We start from the raw sequence: 19,892 nt of genomic DNA on the forward strand, positions 1-19,892 counted from the left end.
ATATTTCCTTTATCTTCAGGTAAAGAAAGAAGTCATTAGGAGATAGATCAGGTGAGTAGGGAGGGTGTTCCAATACAGTTATTTGTTTACTGGCTAAAAACTCCCTCACAGACAGTGCCGTGTGAGCTGGTGCATTGTTGTGATGCAAGAGCCATGAATTGTTGGTGAAAAGTTCAGGTTGCCTAACTTTTTCATGCAGCCTTTTCAGCACTTCCAAATAGTAAACTTTATTAACTGTTTGTCCAGGTGGTACAAATTCATAATGAATAATCCCTCTGATATCAGGAAAAGTTTAGCAACATTGTTGCAATGAGTTCATGAACTTAATTGTCACACTTCATATACTCTCTCTCTCTCACTCACACACACACACACACACACACACACACACACACACCTGCATTAGTTTTCTACATTGTACAACAAATTTAGCAGCTTGAAAGAACAAACATTTATTATCTTACAGTTTCTGTGAGTCAGGAGATCAGGCATAGCTTAGTGGGTCTTCTGTTCAGAGTTTCACCAGACTTCAATTAGGGTGTCAACTGGTGGGTATTTCTTTTTTTCTCTCTCTCTTTTTTTTTTTTTTTTTAGCTGAGCCATCCTGCCACCTGTTGGCAGCTCAGCGGCAGCTCAGCTGGGGCCGGGACTCAAACCGCTGTTGCTCAGAGCTCGCACTCTTGAGCGAACTCTTAACCAAACTGAGCCACTCGGCCAGCCCTGGTGGGTATTTCTTTCTGGAGCTTGGGATCTTCTTGATTTCATGTGGTTATTACAAGAATTCAGTTCCTTGTGATTATAGGACTGAGGTCCCTGTTATTTTGTGAACTATTGGCCGATGGTTGCTCTCAGCCGCTAGAATCCACCAGCAGTTCCCTGCTATGTGGCCCTTTCACAACACGGGCAGTTTATTTCATCAACTGGATAATCTCTCTCTCTGCTTTGTTAAGCCTGGGTTTTACATTCCATAACATAACCTAATCAAGGGAGTGGCTAGCCTATCACCTTTGTTATAGTCTATCAGCTAGATGCACACGCACAACCTGCATTTGTGTGCAATAGACTTTTCTGAAAGTTTCGCAGAAGACAGAAGAGGAAGGGTTTCACAGTGCAACAACACAAGCTGTTCTTCAGTTTTCTTCAGCTCCTCCAACCATGTTGCTCTCCCCTTCTTCATTTCTCTCCTCTCTGCTCTTCCCCCACCCCAAATTCCTGTTTATTTCTAATGCACAGTAATTGGCCTTTTTGTTCCTTCACTCTTTATGCTTAAGGCCTTACCTTCCACTCCATGTGGCATCTCTAGATATTTTTCTTGGTAAAGATAATTCCTCCTGTAAAAAGAATTTGGTGCCATTTGTTGAAATTTTTTTTTCTCATTCTGCTACCAATGATTATTTACAGTTTAGTGAAGGAGATAGATATGACTCAATTCATAATAGGATGTGAAGGAAGAGAAAGTGGGGAGGGGGAGAATGCTAAATATAAAAATTACCACTGATGGTATGGTAGTAGTAGAGCCAAAACCTCTCTAGTAGTATTGTCAGCGCCAGAGCATTCTCCCTGGAGCCTGGAAATAAATGAACAGCCCAAATGGGTGGGGTCATTCTGACATCCAATGGTAGAGTTATTAATATTGGTACTTATTTACATATCATTGGTGTGTATGCTTTGTGTGTGTGTGTGTGTTACCTTTTTTTGCCTCTACTATTAGACAACTTTAAGAGTCCTGGGCCCATCATTAGATAGCAGTTTAACTTTGGAAAAGCTTCTTAACCTCTGTGTCCTTCACTTCCCTCATCTGAAAAATGAAGAAATGGGACAAGGCAATCTCAAATGTCTCTTGCTGTGGGGTTTATCTGTTCTGTAATTGCTCTGCCACTCCTACTAGACCTTCAGTTCTTTGAAGACAGAGCTCATTTTTACACTTCCCCAGCCAGCTTTCCCCATGCCCCACCCCAGCTCCCACAGAGGTCTGTATAGAGTTATGTGGTGACTCAGTCAGAATCACTAACTCTTCCTGTTCTAGAGACGGAACACTTCTGAATCTGAACTTAAGCTGGCAGGGGTGTGTGTGTGTGTGTGTGTGTGTGTGTGTGTGTGTGTGTGTGTGTGTGTTGGGGTGGGGGCTCCATTCTGAGCTACAAGGACACGTCTAGGTGCTCAGCACAGAGGTCTGAGTTCAGCATGCCAGGGCTGCCATGGGTGCAGGGGTGAGGAATGGGGATCCCAGAGCCCCAGAGCGGGGTGCCAAATGAGCAGTGGCCTGAAGCAGCTGTGTGCAGCAGGAGGGCCAAGGGACTGGCCCGAGCTACTCAGAAGAGGGCAGTGCCCTCGGAAATGAATCTGTAGATGTTCTCAGAGGAGGAAGGCGCAGGGCCTTGGCTAAGCGAGGGCGGTGCTGCCTCCGGTCAAGCAGCCTGCCTACACTGTTGTTTGAGCAGCTACATTACGCAGAGCTCAGAATCGGGCCCTGTGAGGAGACGCGTAAGAATGAAGAGTTACAGCTTCTGCCCCAGAGAATTTCCTAGGCTGTAATAACCACACTTTCTGATCCAGAAGTCAGGCAGGCAGACTGATAAATATACTTTTGAAGTTAAAGAAATGTAATGTTTATAAGCAAGTGTCCCTAAAAAGAAAACCACCCAGCCCGCATCAACAATTATAAGGGACAGGCATACCCACAGGGAAAGAAACAAACACAAGGAAGGATAAAACAAGGTAAGCTAGGACAGTTGAGATGAACGTTATGTGTTATGTGGAGAACAAGCTGGCTTGACTGTTACCTTATGTCTCTGTAACCCATTTGCCTATTGCCTATTGGATCAGTGGCCCTCTCAAAGCAAATCCCCATTATTTCTGGAAATTCATAAAGGGGTGCCTCATGTGTGTTCACAAACTGGTCTGTCATCGGCAGTCATTATGTGGCGCCCTCCCTGCTCTCACTTCTCTGTCCCAGCTTCCTCTCACAGTTTTTCTTTAGTCTATCCATTTATATCCATAAAGGACATCTATCCATGTTCTTTATTCTTGAGAAAGCCCCTCAAGTTCTCACTCATTCAATATTCAGCAACTGTCTATTGTGCACCTACTATGGGCCCCGCCCTGTATTAGGCAGTAGGACTACAGAATAAGGGCTGCCAGTAAGACAGCCTTTCAATCAAAGAGCTGCCTGCTCATTAGGAAAGACAGGTACATAAGCAGATGATAGAAGCTTCTATAGGTCTATTCATCTTAAAAAGACCTGAAACAGGATTGCAAAATTGTTCCTTCTACACTCAGACATGCAAAGAAACTGTGGTGCCTTTGTGCCTTTGCAGCTGCTGGGACCTTCCCATGAGCCTCCCACCCCCAGGGCAGCAGAGGAACACTAAATGTTCATCTATCCTGGGAAGCTCCGTCTGACCAGTCTCTGCTTGGACAACTCTGACAATTGCTCAGTTAGCCTTTGTAGTTCCCTCCCCCAATCCAGTTCCTCTCTAAGAAGGGTTGGGGTGAATGTAGGTGGTGTGGCTTTGGTGACCTTGTGGAAACAGAGGGAGACAGTGTCCATGGACCTATGTGGCTTTCTCAGGATTCCCACTGGTGTCTGCACGAGTCTAGGTTGTTCCCTGGTCTGATGAGATGCATGCCTGACCCCACTAGGGCAGCATGGTCCCAGATGTTGCCTGCACAGAGTGGCCCCTTAGCCACCACCCCCACACCCCCCACCCAAACCCCATCTGCCCTCTGTCAGTTCTTTACTCTCTCAGTGTCTCTGGGTTCCCTCAAGGGAGCTTGTGGGCATTTGGGGGCACTTGGATATTCTACATGGGTGAAAGGAGCCTAAGGTTCATTTCTAGGGCAGGAGAAAGGGAGATGTTCAGAATTCATTTCTACCCTTCTTAGGTTTCCCTCTATCACATTTTTCTTTCACAGTCTTCAGGCTAAAAAAACACACACATCAGGCTATTTCCTGAACATCATATCCTTCTTGTACCCTCAGACAATAAGCCTCAAGGCCTGGCCATCACAAACAAAAGAAGCCATTTGTCTATAGTCCTGATCCGGTGGGCTGGTACGTCAAAGGGGTAGGTAAAAAGAATTAAAATATCCTTTCGTCCCCTACAAGATCTGGTTTTCAAGCCTTTCATCTTGCAGCTGATTCCAAAATACTATTTTAGATGTCGGAAGATGAATATTGACTTTCTCTTTTTCATTGTATACCTGCTGAAACAACACTAACTCTTCCAGACACACGCAGGTGCTTTGAATGGCTAGGGAAAGTCATAGACACAGAAATGCAAAAGGAAAAAAAAAATCTTATTGATATAATCTAGAATATTTTTTGGAGTTCCTCCATGAAGTTCAAAGTCAATGCTTCCCAATTCTTCTTTCCATCGTTTGGCTCATTGAACTATGCAGTGGGTCTCTTGTTCTAGAAACCTGACCTGCTCAGGCTTTCTTCAGGATATTAAAAAAAAAAAATTCAGTAGGTAACTACTGCATTTACAAAACTCAGACCAGGGTTAGAGGCAACCAAGAGGGGAGTTGTAAACTTTGATCTCATCACAATATAAAGATCTCTGCTGCAATGGAAAAGAAAGAGGCAGGGTTGTTGTTTTGGTTTTGGTTTTTTGGGGTTTTTTTTAGTTTAAAATGTCATCTTTGTAACAAAGAATTTCCTAGGCACTTTACTGTACCAAATCTTCAATCCTCCCAAAAATCCCTACAAGGAGACGACTCTTTCCCCCATTTCACAGATGTGAAATTGAGGGCTAACAAGGTGTGAGCCTGTCCTGAGATCACTCAGTTAGTAAGCACATGTCTCACTGAGAAGGAATGGACACAGTAATGCGGGGGCAGAGCAGAGCTAGGGTGACTCTCCTCATCATAGTCTGGAGACAAGAGGGGGTGACCAGGCTGAGAAGTTAGTGACAAAGCCCAGGATACCAGCTTTTAGGATACCACCTTCATCCTTGCTCTGACATGTTCTAGGAAATTGGCTAGAGGCAGGGAAATGAATAGAGTGGCTTCTGGAAAGAGGTCCCCAGCGTCTATGTGATTCTATGATAGGAACGAGAGCCCCAATGATAGGACCAGACAGGTATGAAAATGATAGAATTCAGGCCATGTTCCAATCTTCTTCCTTTGGGTGGGAACAGGGGTTTTCCATTTCTTCAGCAGTTCTCTGGAGTCTCCCATTCCCCAACTTTTAAAATCTTCTCTCCCTCCCTCTTCAGAGCTTATTGGAGGTCTGTCCCTGGCACATACCCTCTTTTGCAGAAACAAGGAGCGTGAGGTGGAGACAGGATAGGTTAGAACACAAGATCCAGTTTAGTGTGTTCCAGCCCAGTCCCCACTAAGCCCAAGTCCTTATCTCCCCCTGGTAGCGGGGCTCACTGCAGACAGAGGAAAACTGCTGGGCCACTCAGACCCATCAGATTGGCACCCCCACTGGAGATTATCTCCTATACAGATACCCCCTTCTGAACTGGGGATGTAGGGCTTTGAAACTAGAAAATGCCAGGTCTGAAAGAGAGGAAAGAGCAAGTCCAACAACACACAGAGCTCTTGTGTATTCAGAGGAAAGTTGGCAGGGTTGTGCTCGGGCAGAGAAACTCCGAGTGGTACAAAGAGACGTGCTCAGAGTGGAGAAATCATGCTAATTGTCCACACCAGAGCTGGAGAACACCACCCAAAATGAAGAGAGAAAAGGGAGCCCTGTCCAGAGCCTTCAGTGTCCTGCGCCTCGCTCCTTTTGTCTATCTTCTTCTGATCCAGACAGGTAGGAGACCAGAAGGGTAAGAAAGGGTCCGGAGAAGGGGCCAGGGCTTTCAAAGGGAGGGGAGAGTGGAGGGCCAGAATGTCTTTGGGGCTGGAGGAGGGGAGAGGGCTCAGCTGCCGTGGGAAGCATCTCAGTGAATTCAGGCATTAGTGTTGAATGTATTTCTTCATTCTGTTGCTGGCTGCCCGGCCCCTGCCCCCTCCCCCAAAAGGCTGCATGACTTTGGAGCTCCCACGGCATTCAAGACATTAGATGAAGGGCAATGAGCCATTTCTTATGGGATGTCTTGTTGGCGTGGACCAGTTCAGCATTCTTTCCAAGGATTATGGTGGGGCTTGGAGGGGTGGGGGAATCTTGGTTTTGTGCCTCCCCAGTCCCCTACCCTGCCTTCTCTGGCTGTAAAACAGCAAAAGATGTAAGAAGTTTTGGAGATGACGGGCCTCCTGGTTTTGGATAATAACACCAACCTACCCCATACCTCATCCCACATCATAGGCACCTGCCTCCTATACCAACTCCTACCAACTCCTTGGAGAATTGATCTTATGTTAAGTATATTTGTTTGTGCAGGGGTGGGGGGGGGACGCCTAGAAATTCACAATTTAGTTGGGCAAACAGATGCTGAGATCATTTTAATAAAACGCAGAAGCTATGAGTCAGATATGCAATGGATGCCCAGGATCAGAGAGAGGTCACCAACCCCATAAGGAAGCTGGCGCTGGTGGTGCAGGGGTGGGGGAATACCAGGGGAAGTCTCCTGAGAATGTCTGCACTAAATTTTAAAGGATGAGAAAAATAGGTAGGTATGGAAGTAGGCATTATAGCTGGGAAAATGGGCAAAGGTCAATAGCTCTAATGGTATCCTGTGTTTAGGAGCAGCCCAGCCATTCACCATTGCTGGAGAGGAAAGTGTGAACTGAGTTAGGCAAGAGCCTTATAAACCATACTTAGTAAACTGGAATATAATCTGTAAACAATGGAGTAGGGAGGGTATTGAATGATTTTAATCTAGAGACTGGCAGGACCAGACTTGCATTTTGGATAGCTCACCCCGCAGGGAGGCATTGCAGGAGAAACTGGAGGCAAACAAGATAGAAAAAGAAACTGGTATTCATTTCCTAGGGCTGATATAACAAAAAACCACAAAGTAGGTAGCTTAAAAAACAGAAATTTCTTGTCTCACAGTTCTGGAGGCTAAAATTTGAGATCGAGGTGTCAGTAAGACCATACTCCCTCCGATGGTGCTAGGGAAGGAACACTTCCAGGCCTGTCTGATAGCTTCTAGTATTTCCTTGGCTTGTGGCAGAATAACTTCAATTTCTACATGACGTTCTCCCTGTGCTTGTGTATGTGTCCAAATTTCCCATTTATAAAAACACCAGTCATATTGGATTAACAGCCCACCCTACTCCAGTATGACCTTACCTTAGCTTATTACCTCTGCAATGACCAGGTACTGGGAGTTAGGACTTCAGCATATACACTTTAGGGGCCATGATTCAACCCACAACAAGGCTACTACAATAGTTTACAAGAGAAATAACATGGGCTGGAATTAGAGTAAAGATGGAGGGAATGAAGTGTGATAACATAATATTTTGGAGGGAACATCAGGACCTAGTGATTGATAAGAGTGAGAGGATCCAGAGAGCGAGGTAGGGTTTCTGTGTGAAATCTTAAACAAAAAAATGGTATAGGGTTAGGGGTATGGTAATTAATATTGTCCATGTTGAGGTTGAAATGCCTATGAGACATTTGTGGGGAAATGTTAAATAGCCTGAAGCTGGGAGGCAGGGAGGTCAGGGCTGAAAAGAGGTTATTTGGAAGCTGTCAACCCATAGGTGAGATTTAAAATGATGAGAATGGATAATAGCACCTAAGAGGAGAAAATAGGCTGAAAATAGAACACTGAGTAACCCCAAGATTTGTAGAGGAAGGCAGAAGGGAAAAAATCCCATTGAGAAGTCCGAGAAGGAACAGTCACAGAGACAGAGGTAGAATTAGAAGACTGTGGTGCCCAGACAGTCAAGGGAGTTGGGAGTTTCCTGGAAAATCAACATCAACTGTATCAAAGAGGCCCAGCATAATAAGAACCTAAAAGAGTCCGTTAGATATGACAATTAAAAGGTTACTAATAGCCTCAGTGAGAGCAGTCTCAGTGGAAATTACAATGAGTTGAGGAAATAATGAGAGCTGCAGGTATGGAGACAGTGAATTGGGAATAGGAAGTACACACAAAATATACAAATCAGAGACATCTCTAAATTCCCTCAGATCATCAAATGGTAAGGAAAAAATTATAGAAAGGCATGTTAGTGTGACTAGGCAAAAACAAAAGGTGACAAAGGGTCTAACATGTGGGAGAATGTAACCTAATAATGATATCCAAAAAAATCTAAATATAAACTATTCTAATAAGATATTAGCTATGACCTATGACAGATAACAGGTAAGCGCAAGGTCAGGCCATTGTTCTGCTGTGGACTCAAGAGCATAAAGAGCTGAGATTCTATCAGGAATTTCTGCCATCTTCAATATATTAGTTAGGAGAATACCAACTTCTGTGACAAATAGATTCCAAAGATTAAGTTCTTGGCCTTAAGCATGTAGTAGTACAATGTAGTTTCAGGCTAGGCCTGCGATGAGAAAGAACCCTACTCCATGAAGATTTTCAGGGACCAAGCTGATAGTGTTCTCCATTTCTTTCAAGTAGAGAATTTTTAAAAGGGGAGGAGGGGTGGAGTCCTAAAGCAGCCTGTAAGTGGTACCTATCACTTCCACGGGTTCATTGGCTAGAACTCAGTCACATGGTCATCCCTAACTGTAAGGGAGGCTGGGAAATATAGTTTTTAAGATTGGCACTAAAAGGGGGCTGGACCATGTCACACTGGTTCCCAAAGGTTAACCTTAATCCCTTATGCGTATGGCTGCAACCACCAAGCTAGCCTCAGGCAAGTAACAGTCTTTAATGCTCTGTCCTTAATATGGACTAATGAGGCTTTCCTAAATTCATCACAGCCCAATTCATGAGACACTCAAATAAGGCTTTTCTAGAAACTAGGACACAATTTTACAGACACAAACACAGCATGCCATAAATCTAAACACTCTTGATTTGCAAGATTTTACTCTCTGGGATCCTAGAACTATTCCATCCTCTAGGGACCCAATAGGAAAAAGTCCCTTGCCTGGGTTCCATCTTTTAGTCCTAAGATCGCCTCCATTTATGGTTGCTGTCTTTTTATTATTATTATTATTATTATTATTATTATTATTATTGCAATTAAAAATTGCATACAGAAAAATGCATCTAGCATAGGATACAGTTTAATGAAACTTTAAACAGGGAACAAACTCATGTAATCAGCCCCCAAGATCAAGGAATAAAACACTTCAGCACCTCAGAAACACCCCCATCCTATTTTAGTTACGACTGCCCTCCCTGCGGGTCACAGGGGTATCCTAACTTCTAATACAAATTAATTTTTCATGTCTTCGAGCTTTATATAAGTGGAATCATATGTATGCATTCTTTTGTGTCTGGCTTCTTTTCACTGAACACCAAATTTGTAAGATTCATTCATGTTGTTGAAATTGCAGTTTGTTTGGTCTCAGTGCTATATAGTATTCCATTGTATAAATATACCACAATTTCTTTATCTATTCAACTTTGATAGACAGTTTGGTTGCTTCCAGTTTGGGGCTTTATAAAAAGAGTTAGGAAAACATTCTAGTATGTGTCTTTGGGTGAACAGATATACACATTTCTTTAGGGGAATATACCTAGGAGTAGAATTGCTGAGTTATATGTGTGTGTTACGCTTTAGTAGATAAGGCCAAACAGTTTTCAGGAGTGCTTATATCAATCTACATTCCAGTCAGCAGTGTATGAGAGTTCTTCACCAAGAATTATCTCCTCTTTTTCATTTTAGCCATCCTAGTGAGTACGAGGTGGTATCAAATTATGGTTTAAAATTGCATTTCCATGGTTATTAATGAAGTTGTATCTTTTTCATATCTTTATTAGCTATTTAGATAACCTTTTTTGGGAAGTGCCTGTTCCAAGTCCTTTGTGCATTTTCTAATAAGTTTCCTGGATTTGTTTTAAATATTGATTTGTAGAAGTTTAAAATATATTTTTTGGGTATGAGTCATTTGTAGGATATACGAGTATGTATTATAATTATCTCCTGCTCCACAGTTTGCCTTTTCACTCTCTTAATGACATCTTTTGATGAACAGAAGCTCTTAATTTTATTATGTCCAATGTATCATTTTCTTCTTTTATGGGTGCCACACTTTTCTGTCCTAAGAAATCTGTGTCTGCCCTCAAGTTGTGGAGATATTTTCCTATGTTTTCTTTTTAAAACATTATTGTTTTATCTTTCACTTTTAGCTCTACAATCCATCTAGAACAGATATTTGGGTAAGGCATGAAGTAAGGGTTAAGATGCATTTTTCTCTCTCTATGACCCAGCACTACTTATTGGAAAAAAAAAATCTTTTCCCCACTACACAGCAGTGCCACCTTTGTCATAAGTCAAATGATCATATATGTCTGTTTTTGGACTCTCTATTCTTCCTTGTCCTACTTGTCTATCCTTGTGCCAATATCACAAAGTAAAAACCTCCTGGAATTTTGATTGGTATTGAATTAAATACATAAGTAAGTTCGGGAGAATTGGCAGCTTAACAACAGCGATTGTTTCAATCCAAAACATGGTAATCTCTGTGTTCTGTCTTAATACCATCAGTCGGGTGTACATTACCGAATATCTACACTCTGTAGAGTGTAGAGAAAAAGCTACCAAGACCCCTTTCATCCTGGATCCCAAGGACCTTCTTCCCAATTTCTGTTCCCTGGTTTTCTCCTGCATTCCTGAGCGATGGGCACTTCAATGATTTCACATTATTGTAGGCCCTTAGAGGTCTCAACAGGATAACAATATAAGAATACAACACAATAACCCTGACATGTTCACACTCAGAGATGCCCCCATACAACAGGGCCCCAGGAGGGAGGTGTTTCCTCAGAGCATCACTATTTACGAAGGATATTAAAAAACAAAAGGAGGAAGCATTTTTTTTTTTTTTAGAAAACCATGCTATGTGCTGCCCTTGGATTACTGTATGCAGTTCTGGTCACCACACCTCAAAAAAGAAATAATAGAGTTGGAGAAATCCCAGGGAAGGGTATATCTAATGACCAAATGGATGGAAGGACCTCCTTGTAGAGACAGAGCCAAACAAAACAAAAAAACCTTCACATAAAAAAGGGATATAACTGCAGTCTATGGTGTTAGAGAGTATGGATTAGGTGTATGTAGACCAAATCCTAGAATACATGTTAGGCACCAACACATGGACACTTTTAAAAGGTAGATTTAAGGCAAATACTGGTAAATGGAAACATTTGCCAAGCAAAAAGGAGCACATAAAAATGAGTAGATGGTGGTTTCTTTAAAGGAAGATGCTATTAAAGGAACCCAAGGGTATTGCCAGGTACATTCTTATACTTTAAAGCTTGACATTGCTTGGTGTCACAGCAGGTCAAAATCCTACTTGACAAAGGCCACCTACCTGACCCAGTATGGCATGTTTAAGTTGATAGGTACATCTTGCTGCAATGTCAATTTTCTTTCATTCAGCCTCTGGTGGGAACAGAGACTTTGTACATAATGATGCCTCAGAGACTCGAGAACAATAATTAAGTTAATCGCTTCTCAAGGTTGAATAGTCCTAGTCCCTTTTATTTCCACTGTAGATCACAATTGTTAGCCATTTCCTCATTTCTGTGTCCCGCTTTGGCAACTGTCCCAGTTCTCTGTGTCCCTTGAAAGCTATGGAACCCTGAACTTAATACAGACTCTAATTTTGGCAAAAGTTTTAAGAAACAGTGTTTGCTCAGCAAAATGCCCTCTTTGTCGGCCCCTGAGAAAACTGCTCCATTCAATTCTGAACACACATACATATATTCCTTTAAGTCATGGGCAGGAGGAAAACACCCATCTAGAGGAGGGTGAGGCCTAGGGCAAGCCATAGGCTGTAGGTCCTCCAGCATTTTTATCCAGAAGAATCAAGTTTAAATTGGTAGAAAGAGCAGACTTGAGTGGGGAAAGACATCACAAAAGGACCACTAGGACCTTGGATAGGATAGGAGAGAGTGGACGCAGGGGAAGCTCAAGAGGGAGCCAGAGAAGGTACAAGGCAGAGGGGGAACCCCTTCCACTTTTCCTTGGGGCTGGGACTGTCACTGTCCAGACTCCTGGAAGGAGGAAACGAGAACCTCAAACTCTGGTGTTTGGGTGCTTAAGCCCTAGGATGGCTCTGTATATATAACCTTGATATGCATACCCAACTGCTTCAGACTGGGTCCTGAGGAAGCGGGGGTAGATGTTCCCCAACTATCTGATCATCACTCTCATGGCCTTATGAAGCACAGTGATTTTTTTTAGGGCCACCTCAAGTCACACAAACCAAAGTCTATTTGCCTATTCAAGGAAATTTGAAAGCTTGCTTTTCTAAATCAAGCCAAGTGTGGGACCTAGTAGTTGCTAGGCAGGAAATCTTATTTAAATAATCACAGAAACTAGAGCTGGAAGGAATCTTAAGGATCATGTGGTCAAATGGATTTCAGTCTGATACATGGAAATGTAGGGATTGCTCGTAGCATCCCACATTATTGGGGAGGACACCACCTGTCCTACCAAGTCCGATGAACTGGAACTAGATTGCTTTTCATTTTTATATCAGGTTTGTGGGGACAAAAATACCTTTAATAAAAAAATATTTGAAAATAATTGATACCTCCCCCAAATCAAGACTCCTCTCAATTACAAGCATATAATATTCATATATATGGCAGCTTTAATCATTAGTCTCCTCCATACTTATGATTCTAGCATACCTGGCAGGTAATGAATACCAGAGTTGGGGAGGCCCCTAGACAACATCTGGTCCCACCATCTCATTATACAGGGGAGGAAACTGAGGTACAAAGAGGTGAAAGAATAGTCAATTGGTCTTTCCTTGACCACTTCCCAAAATGATGAGCTCACTACTGAACAAAGCTTTTGTTCTAAAAATGGATTGAATATGTTTATTACCTTAAACTTGCTTTGCTCTCCACAACTAACTTTTTAGTTTAATTGCCTCCTGGTTTGGTCTGAGTCTTCTAGGCACAGGAAGAGAAATATGAAATGAAGAGAAAGATACAGCTCAGCTTTCTCACATCTAAACTGCAGCAGTAGCAGAGTGGGAAATAGGGGTGAGAAAGAAAGAAGGAACTTCAGAGGCAATGGCAGTCAAAGGAAGCAGCTGGGGGCGCAGAGGTACCGAGAACCTGACCATGTATGTGTCTCATCCGCTAAATTCAGCCCTGTTCCCAACTGATATCATCTTCAGAATACCCTCCTTCATGTGGTTATACTGCTCTACAAGGCCAGGTGACACCAATGAACAGCATCTGTTCAGGCCCCAAAGTTTCTAAGAGATCCCTGAAATGTGAGATGTGTCTCTGGATGGGGCAGCCATTGGACAAGAGGGTAATATCCCAGAATCATAGGGCTGGAACAAGCCGATGAGACCGTCTAGATAACCACTCACTATACCTATGGGAAATCTCAGCCCTGGACCGATAAGTGATTTCTCCTAGGTCCTAAGTCAACAATGGGACCCAAATCTCTGATGCTCAATCTTGTGTTCTCACCACTACACAACAATAGCTGACACATATTGTGATTTTCCGTTGTGACTTGATATGGCAGTTGCTCTTGTTATTGTTATTATTCTTATTTTCTAAATGAGAAGAGTGAGGCCTAGAAAGACGACTTGCCCAAATCCACACAGCCAGTAAGTGGTGGAGGTGGAAGCCAATCTTACAAGCCCTTCTGATCCCAAACTCTTTATTCTACCCATCCCAGATGCAAATTGGGCTGGGGTTTGGGTGAATTTCCAAAACCATCTACCCCAGTTCTGCACTGGGCAGGCCTAGTAAGATGCTACGTGCAGCTGGGGCAAAGACAGGAAGGGCTCTTGGTCTGACTGGAGGGTGGCCCAGTTGTCTTCAGGCTTAAATATCCCCTTTATTGACACTGTCTTGTGATATATTCCTTTCTTTGTGACTCCATGCCCCCATGTTTTCTCTACCACCCCACCCCATCTCACTTCCCCATCCCCCCAATCAAGAAGAAACTCTGACAAACTCACCCTAAGGTCTAATGACATAAGTTACAGGGGATAAGGATGTTTTTCTGCTTCACTCATTGCTATATCCCAAGGACAAAGAACAGTGTCTGGCATATGGAAGTGCTCAATAAATATTTCTGTGAACAGAGCACGCAGGGTGTGGGTGAGCTGGAATCTTCCTCAAGAGGAAGGCAACGAGGAAAACTGCCAGAGGCAGAGGGCCAGAGAGAAGAATTGAAGGCAATGGGGTGGGTGTGAGGGATGACAGGGGAGCAGAGGGGCCCGGAGTTACAGTGGGAGAGTGAGAAGGAAGGACTGCTTGGGCGTAAAGGGCCCCCTGGGCGTAAGGGGCCCGGAAAGGATAGGTATGAAGAGATCAGAGGACTTAAAGGTGGGAATGGGATAAGGAGCCAAGGGCCTGACGCTGCCGGCTCCCCATGGCCTCTATTCACAGAACCCCTGCAGGGGGTGAACATCACCAGCCCAGTGCGCCTGATCCGTGGCACGGTAGGGAAGTCAGCCCTGCTTTCCGTGCAGTACAGCAGCACCAGCAGCGACAAGCCTGTGGTGAAGTGGCAGCTAAAGCGGGACAAGCCAGTGACCGTGGTACAGTCCATTGGCACAGAGGTCATTGGCACCCTGAGGCCTGACTATCGAGACCGCATACGCCTCTTTGAAAATGGCTCCCTGCTTCTCAGCGACCTGCAGCTGGCTGATGAAGGCACCTATGAGGTTGAGATCTCCATCACTGATGACACCTTCACTGGGGAGAAGACCATCAACCTCACTGTAGATGGTAAAGAGCTATGGCAGGGAAGGAGGCAGGACCAGGACTGGGACTGGGGCTAGACCCTGGGGAAACCAACACAAAAAGCCACTTGGGAGCTGGGAGTGAGCCAACTGGATGTTAGAAGTTGCCAGATCAGCTACAGTTAACATGTATAGATTACTTACTACATGCCAAAAACTATTTTAAGTGCTTTGCATATATTGACTCATTTCATGCTTGTAATAATCTAGGGATGTTATTATCATTATCCCCATTTTGCAGAAGAGGAAACCGAGGCACAAAGAGGTTGAGTAACTTGCCCAAGTCATGCAGCTAGTAAGTGATAGAGCCAATATTTGAACACAGACAGTTGTACTTAGGCTTAGTTTTCCAGGCTGGCACAGTTTAAGGCATCTTAGAAAGGGATTTGGGAAGAAGGGAAGGGAAGATTCTTGAGGGCAGGGACTATGGCTGTCTTGTTCAGAGTCGTATGCCCTGTGTTTAGTAGGTGCTCAATAAATAGCTGGTAAATAAATGAGTGACTAAAAGAATAAATGAATGGATGGATGGATGGAAGGATGGATGGATGATGGTGAAGGACTGTACTGATGAGCTCTTAAGGGCCTCTCAGACCACAAATTGAGTTGTGTTGTGTTGGAAAGTGGGGGAAGGGAGAAGCTTGTTGGCTCACGGCTCACAGGTTCCCCACCCCTGGGCTCAGTGCCCATTTCAAGGCCACAGGTGTTAGTAGCTTCGACCACTGTACTGGAGCTCAGTGAGGCCTTCACCCTGAACTGCTCGCACGAAAATGGCACCAAGCCCAGCTACACCTGGCTGAAGGATGGCAAGCCCCTCCTCAATGACTCGCGAATGCTCCTGTCCCCCGACCAAAAGGTTCTCACCATCACCCGTGTGCTCATGGAGGATGATGACCTGTACAGCTGTGTAGTGGAGAACCCCATCAGCCAGGGCCGCAGCCTGCCCATTAAGATCACCGTGTACAGTGAGTATCCCTGCTACCCTCCCTTAGGACTCAAACCCCTGACAGACAGGTGCCCATGAGTGACTATGGACGTCCCAGAGGGAGAGAGAGGCAGAGATGAGCCAGCTCTCTGTAGAGGACAGCAACAGGTGGGAAGTGGGCTCTGGGCACACTCTGCCATGGTCCGGCCATACTGCCCGGGACTCCTTTTCTCTTCTATCCACTGTAGGAAGCTCTCCTCACCACATCTGGTGCCTCCGCTGAAGTCTCTCCTGCCTCCCTGCCTCTCTCTCTCCCTAGGAAGAAGCTCCCTGTACATCATCTTGTCCACAGGAGGCATCTTCCTTCTTGTGACCTTGGTGACAGTCTGTGCCTGCTGGAAACCCTCCAAAAAGTCTGGGTAACTCCCCGAGTTCCATACCCCGAGCATCCTAATCCTTCAATCCATCCCAACCCCAAGTTCTCTTCTTTTCTTAGTCTCTTTAAATGCCTTTCCTCCCAGGGCCCTGCACCTCTTCCCAGAAGATCCATCTCACCACTGTGTATGTTGTGTGTAGAACCACCTCCTGTGCTCACAACCCCTGACGATTCAGCAGTCTTAATAACGGTTTCACTTGCAGGGCACTTTTCACAGGCCAGGCACTGTGGTTGTGGTTAGTGTGCTACCGTTTAAGCATGATTACCTGCAGTTTACAGATAAGGACACTGGGACTCAGATTGGTTAAATGGCTTGCCCAGAATGTTAGTGACAGACAGACTCTGGGATGACTTGTGACTCATTCCAGCCCATCCTTCTGTTACAAGGCCTCTCTTACAGCCATCAAATTCCCTGTATCCCCGCCCCTGACCACCTCCTGCTCACATTCAGTAGTAGCTCTATTCACCGGGTCCTGGGTTGATTTGCAGGAAAAAGAGGAAGCTGGAAAAGCAAAACTCCCTGGAATATATGGATCAAAATGATGACAGCCTGAAACCAGAAGGTGAGCTCCCAGCTCCCCACTCACCCATCCCATCGTCACTCAGATCAGTGGGCTGCTGGGAAAAGGCAGAACTGGGCGACAAGGAAGCCAGCTCTGCAGGGCCCCTTCCTCCACCAACTGCACGAAGACTGCAGAGCAGGGAGAGGTGCAACCAAGGTAGGACCCCAGGTGTTGCTGGTCCTTTGGTTGAGGTTGTGGCGGGGCCTTGACTGGCCACTTGGGGAGCAGAGTGTAGGTGCCGACTGGTGGGAAGGGTTCTGTACCTCAGCCAGCCACCCATTCTTTGCCCTGTGCAGCAGACACCCTCCCACGAAGTGGAGAGCAGGAGCGGAAGAACCCCATGGCACTCTATCTTCTGAAGGACAAGGTGAGCAGCTCTGCGCTGGGTGCCTCACAAACACCAATGAGCCCCCAGCACCTCCTGTTGCTAGGTTGCCATACCATACTGATATTCCTTTATAATACTCAGAATAATCTGAGAAATCTTTGTGTCACCCCCACTTTACAGAGTAGAAAACTAGGCTGACGAAGGTGAAATGAATTAAGCCTTGTCAAACAAGGAAGCGGCAGGTCTAGGCTTCCAACCAGGTCTTTGGACACCAGCCCTGGTGATTTCCTCTGTATTCCACCACCAACTCTGTTCATGTGGTATTTTCCACCAAGACAGGTGAAAGAGGAGAGTAAGCGGACAAAGCACTCAAGTTAATGCATTTCAGCATTTACTGAGCACCTCCTATCTGCCAGGAACCATGTTAAGTGTTGTGTATTGCAAGAAAAACCACACCTATATGTCTGCCACCTTCCAGGAGGTGGGAGTGTGTTGGGAACTATCTCCTTCACCTCGGTCTTCCCAGCGCCCTGGAACACCAAGCGCGCCCCGAGACCGGGCCGCTGTCCGCTGACCCCGGCGCGTGTCCTTGCAGGACGCCCCGGAGGCCGAGGAGGACCCTGCCCAGGAGCCCCGGAGCGCGACGGAGCCCGGCCCGCCCGGCTACACCGTATCACCGGCAGTTTCCGGCCGCTCACCCGGGCTGCCCGTGCGCTCTGCCCGGCGCTACCCGCGCTCGCCCGCGCGCTCCCCCGCCCCCGGCCGAACGCACACGTCGCCGCCCCGAACCCCCGGCTCTCCCGGCCGCTCGCGCGCACTGAGGACTGCGGGCGCGCGCCTGATCCGCGAGCAGGACGAGACCAGCCCAGTGGGGATCAGCGCCTGAGCCTCCCCCGGACCCCCCTCCGGGGGCGCCCGCGCAGTGCGGCGGGGGGAAGTGGGGAGGCCGGGGTCTCCAGGAAGCGGGGCGAGGGGAGGTTCCCTGCCGGGGCTCACGGGGCGCACTGAGTCTCGCCTGCGGACGAGTATGAACATGTGCAGATGGGGGACGCAGCGGGGCGCGAGAGGCTGATCAGGGGTAAAACAGGGTCGCGTTTGCTCGCCGTTCACTAGCTGTGTTCTGGGTGGATATGGATTGTGCCCCCATAGGACCACATAGGTTATTAAATTTCCGGCCCCGTTCCCCAAGGGACTTACGGAAACTAACATCAGTAACCTAACCCCCATGACTATCCCTTGCCCTTCCTAGGGAGCTCCGGTGCTTCCCACCCACCTCTCTTCCTCCGAACGAACGCCTGGTTCCTGGAGCACTTTTTTTTGGCAAGCCCAGATTAGAGAGGCCACTTGCCCAAAACGCACAACTGTCCTTAAACTAAAGGGATGTCGGATGCCGGTTCCCGGGTATACAGGGCTGTTCTGAGCATCCTGAAATCATTGTGAAGGCAGTGCCTTGGAGCACCCTTCTCTCAGCACCTGGTACCTACCCGTTGGGAGAGAGGCGCTCAAGCACATTTCATTGCCCCCTGACCTGGGCCCTAGCAAGGACAAAGGAGTCAAGCCCCCGTGCTTGGCCTCCTCTCAAAGCCTCCCTCAGTGGCATGCCAAGCGTTCTTTCCGTTTCTATGCCTACAGAGAAGGGGATTCTCACTCAATCCCCTAACGCAGAAAGCTAGATAAAGTGAAGAACTGATTTTAACCCCTCACACCTATGCCTTCTCCCTGGCTTCCTTCCTTACAAAATAAGCCTTTGAAACAATCACTATCCCTGGGAAAGGCTGTTGGGCTTCCTCCAGCTGTGAGAGAATAGGTTTGACTTTCAGGGAAATGGTGGGGGAGGAGGAAGCTTGTTGCTGCCCAGCATGTCCCTGAGACATGATCCCACCCTTGGCCTCCAGCCTCCAGGAACCTGCCCTGTTCCCAGATGCTCCGATCCCAGGAGACAGGAGAACAGCAGACACCCTAATTGCACAAACATCACAATATGGAGAGAGTGGGCCACTGTGGAGCCGGGCCATGCCCAGGCCCAGGCCCCCATCTCTGGAGCAGTTTGTAAGAGAGACAATGATCTACTGTGTGAAGAGAGAGGACAATTAAAAAGCTGACAGAGGAAGGCTTGTGTGTGTCCTGATCCCTCTTCCCTGATGCCTCTAGGGGTCCTTGCACCTCTGGCCCCTCTCCAACCTCATAAACTCCAGTTCTAACTCTCTACTGTCCCACAGAGCAATTCCCGAGAGCAAGTTTGGTCCCAGCCCCCAGGGCAACAACATTTCCAGTTGGGACTTCCACTCTCACCTAACAGCACGTCCCCTCCCAGCTCCCTGTCTCCACGCGCTTCTCCGGGCTCATTTGTGCAGGTGTGCCTTTGCAGCTCCCCTTAATTAGCCAGAATTGCTCCCCTAACCTTCCCCGGTACCTCATCCAGAATGAGATAAAGCACGTGCCTAAGTGGGAGATACAGGACTTGGAAAATGGATATATACTGGTCAACCTGGAGAGGCAGGGGTGAAAGTGAGGGTGAGATGAGACCATGCCCATACTCCATTCCCTGGTGCTGAATCCCCGAGGGCCTGGCTTCCTGGCTCAAGCCAAATCTGCCTTAAAGGGGGGTGGGTGGGAGGGTAAGTAAGGAAGTGGGTTTTGTTTCTATTTTGTTCTGATCTTCATCTTTGTATTTAGCATCTAGCAGAGTGCCTAGCACATACTGGATGCTCAATAAACTTTTGATGAAATGAAATGACAACTTTCTTCCACTTAAGCAAGGAGAACAAAACAAAAAGCTTTAAAACACCAGTCATTTCCCTTTTCTCTTTAGTTCTCATCTTCCTTCACCATCCTTCACCCTCTTTGCCAACCCCAAATTGTTCACTCCAAAATCATTACTC

The 19,892-nt window shown here is 46.2% G+C and overlaps 1 protein-coding gene across 5 annotated transcripts; it reads left to right on the plus strand.

Moving 5' to 3' along the window:
• The first annotated feature begins 5,303 nt into the window (after positions 1 to 5,303).
• Positions 5,304 to 18,980, plus strand: HEPACAM (hepatic and glial cell adhesion molecule). Of its 5 annotated transcripts, none has more exons than XM_019658882.1 (7): positions 5,307 to 5,764; positions 14,406 to 14,747; positions 15,442 to 15,723; positions 16,003 to 16,102; positions 16,609 to 16,682; positions 16,982 to 17,049; positions 17,606 to 18,980. In XM_019658882.1, exons 1-7 carry the CDS (start codon positions 5,500 to 5,502, stop codon positions 17,894 to 17,896), a joined length of 1,422 nt encoding a protein of 473 aa, XP_019514427.1. In that variant the 5' UTR covers positions 5,307 to 5,499; the 3' UTR covers positions 17,897 to 18,980. The 5 variants fall into 5 exon arrangements, with proteins under 5 accessions (XP_019514429.1, XP_019514427.1, XP_019514425.1 ...); XM_019658880.1 differs by having other exon boundaries at positions 5,308 to 5,764; positions 16,609 to 16,838; positions 16,979 to 17,049; XM_019658881.1 differs by having other exon boundaries at positions 5,308 to 5,764; positions 16,979 to 17,049.
• The last annotated feature ends 912 nt before the right edge of the window (positions 18,981 to 19,892 follow it).

This window comes from Hipposideros armiger, unplaced genomic scaffold (assembly GCF_001890085.2).
Source record: "Hipposideros armiger isolate ML-2016 unplaced genomic scaffold, ASM189008v1 scaffold_291, whole genome shotgun sequence".
Classification (NCBI taxonomy): domain Eukaryota; kingdom Metazoa; phylum Chordata; class Mammalia; order Chiroptera; family Hipposideridae; genus Hipposideros; species Hipposideros armiger.

Excerpts from the sequence above, each read along its gene's own strand:
- HEPACAM (XM_019658880.1), top strand. The coding sequence starts at position 5,500 with ATGCCAGGTCTGAAAGAGAGGAAAGAGCAAGTCCAACAACACACAGAG. Across the intron at positions 14,748-15,441 it reads CATCAACCTCACTGTAGATG|TGCCCATTTCAAGGCCACAG; the intron begins GTAAAGAGCTAT and ends CCCTGGGCTCAG. Across the intron at positions 16,103-16,608 it reads AAACCCTCCAAAAAGTCTGG|GAAAAAGAGGAAGCTGGAAA; the intron begins GTAACTCCCCGA and ends GTTGATTTGCAG.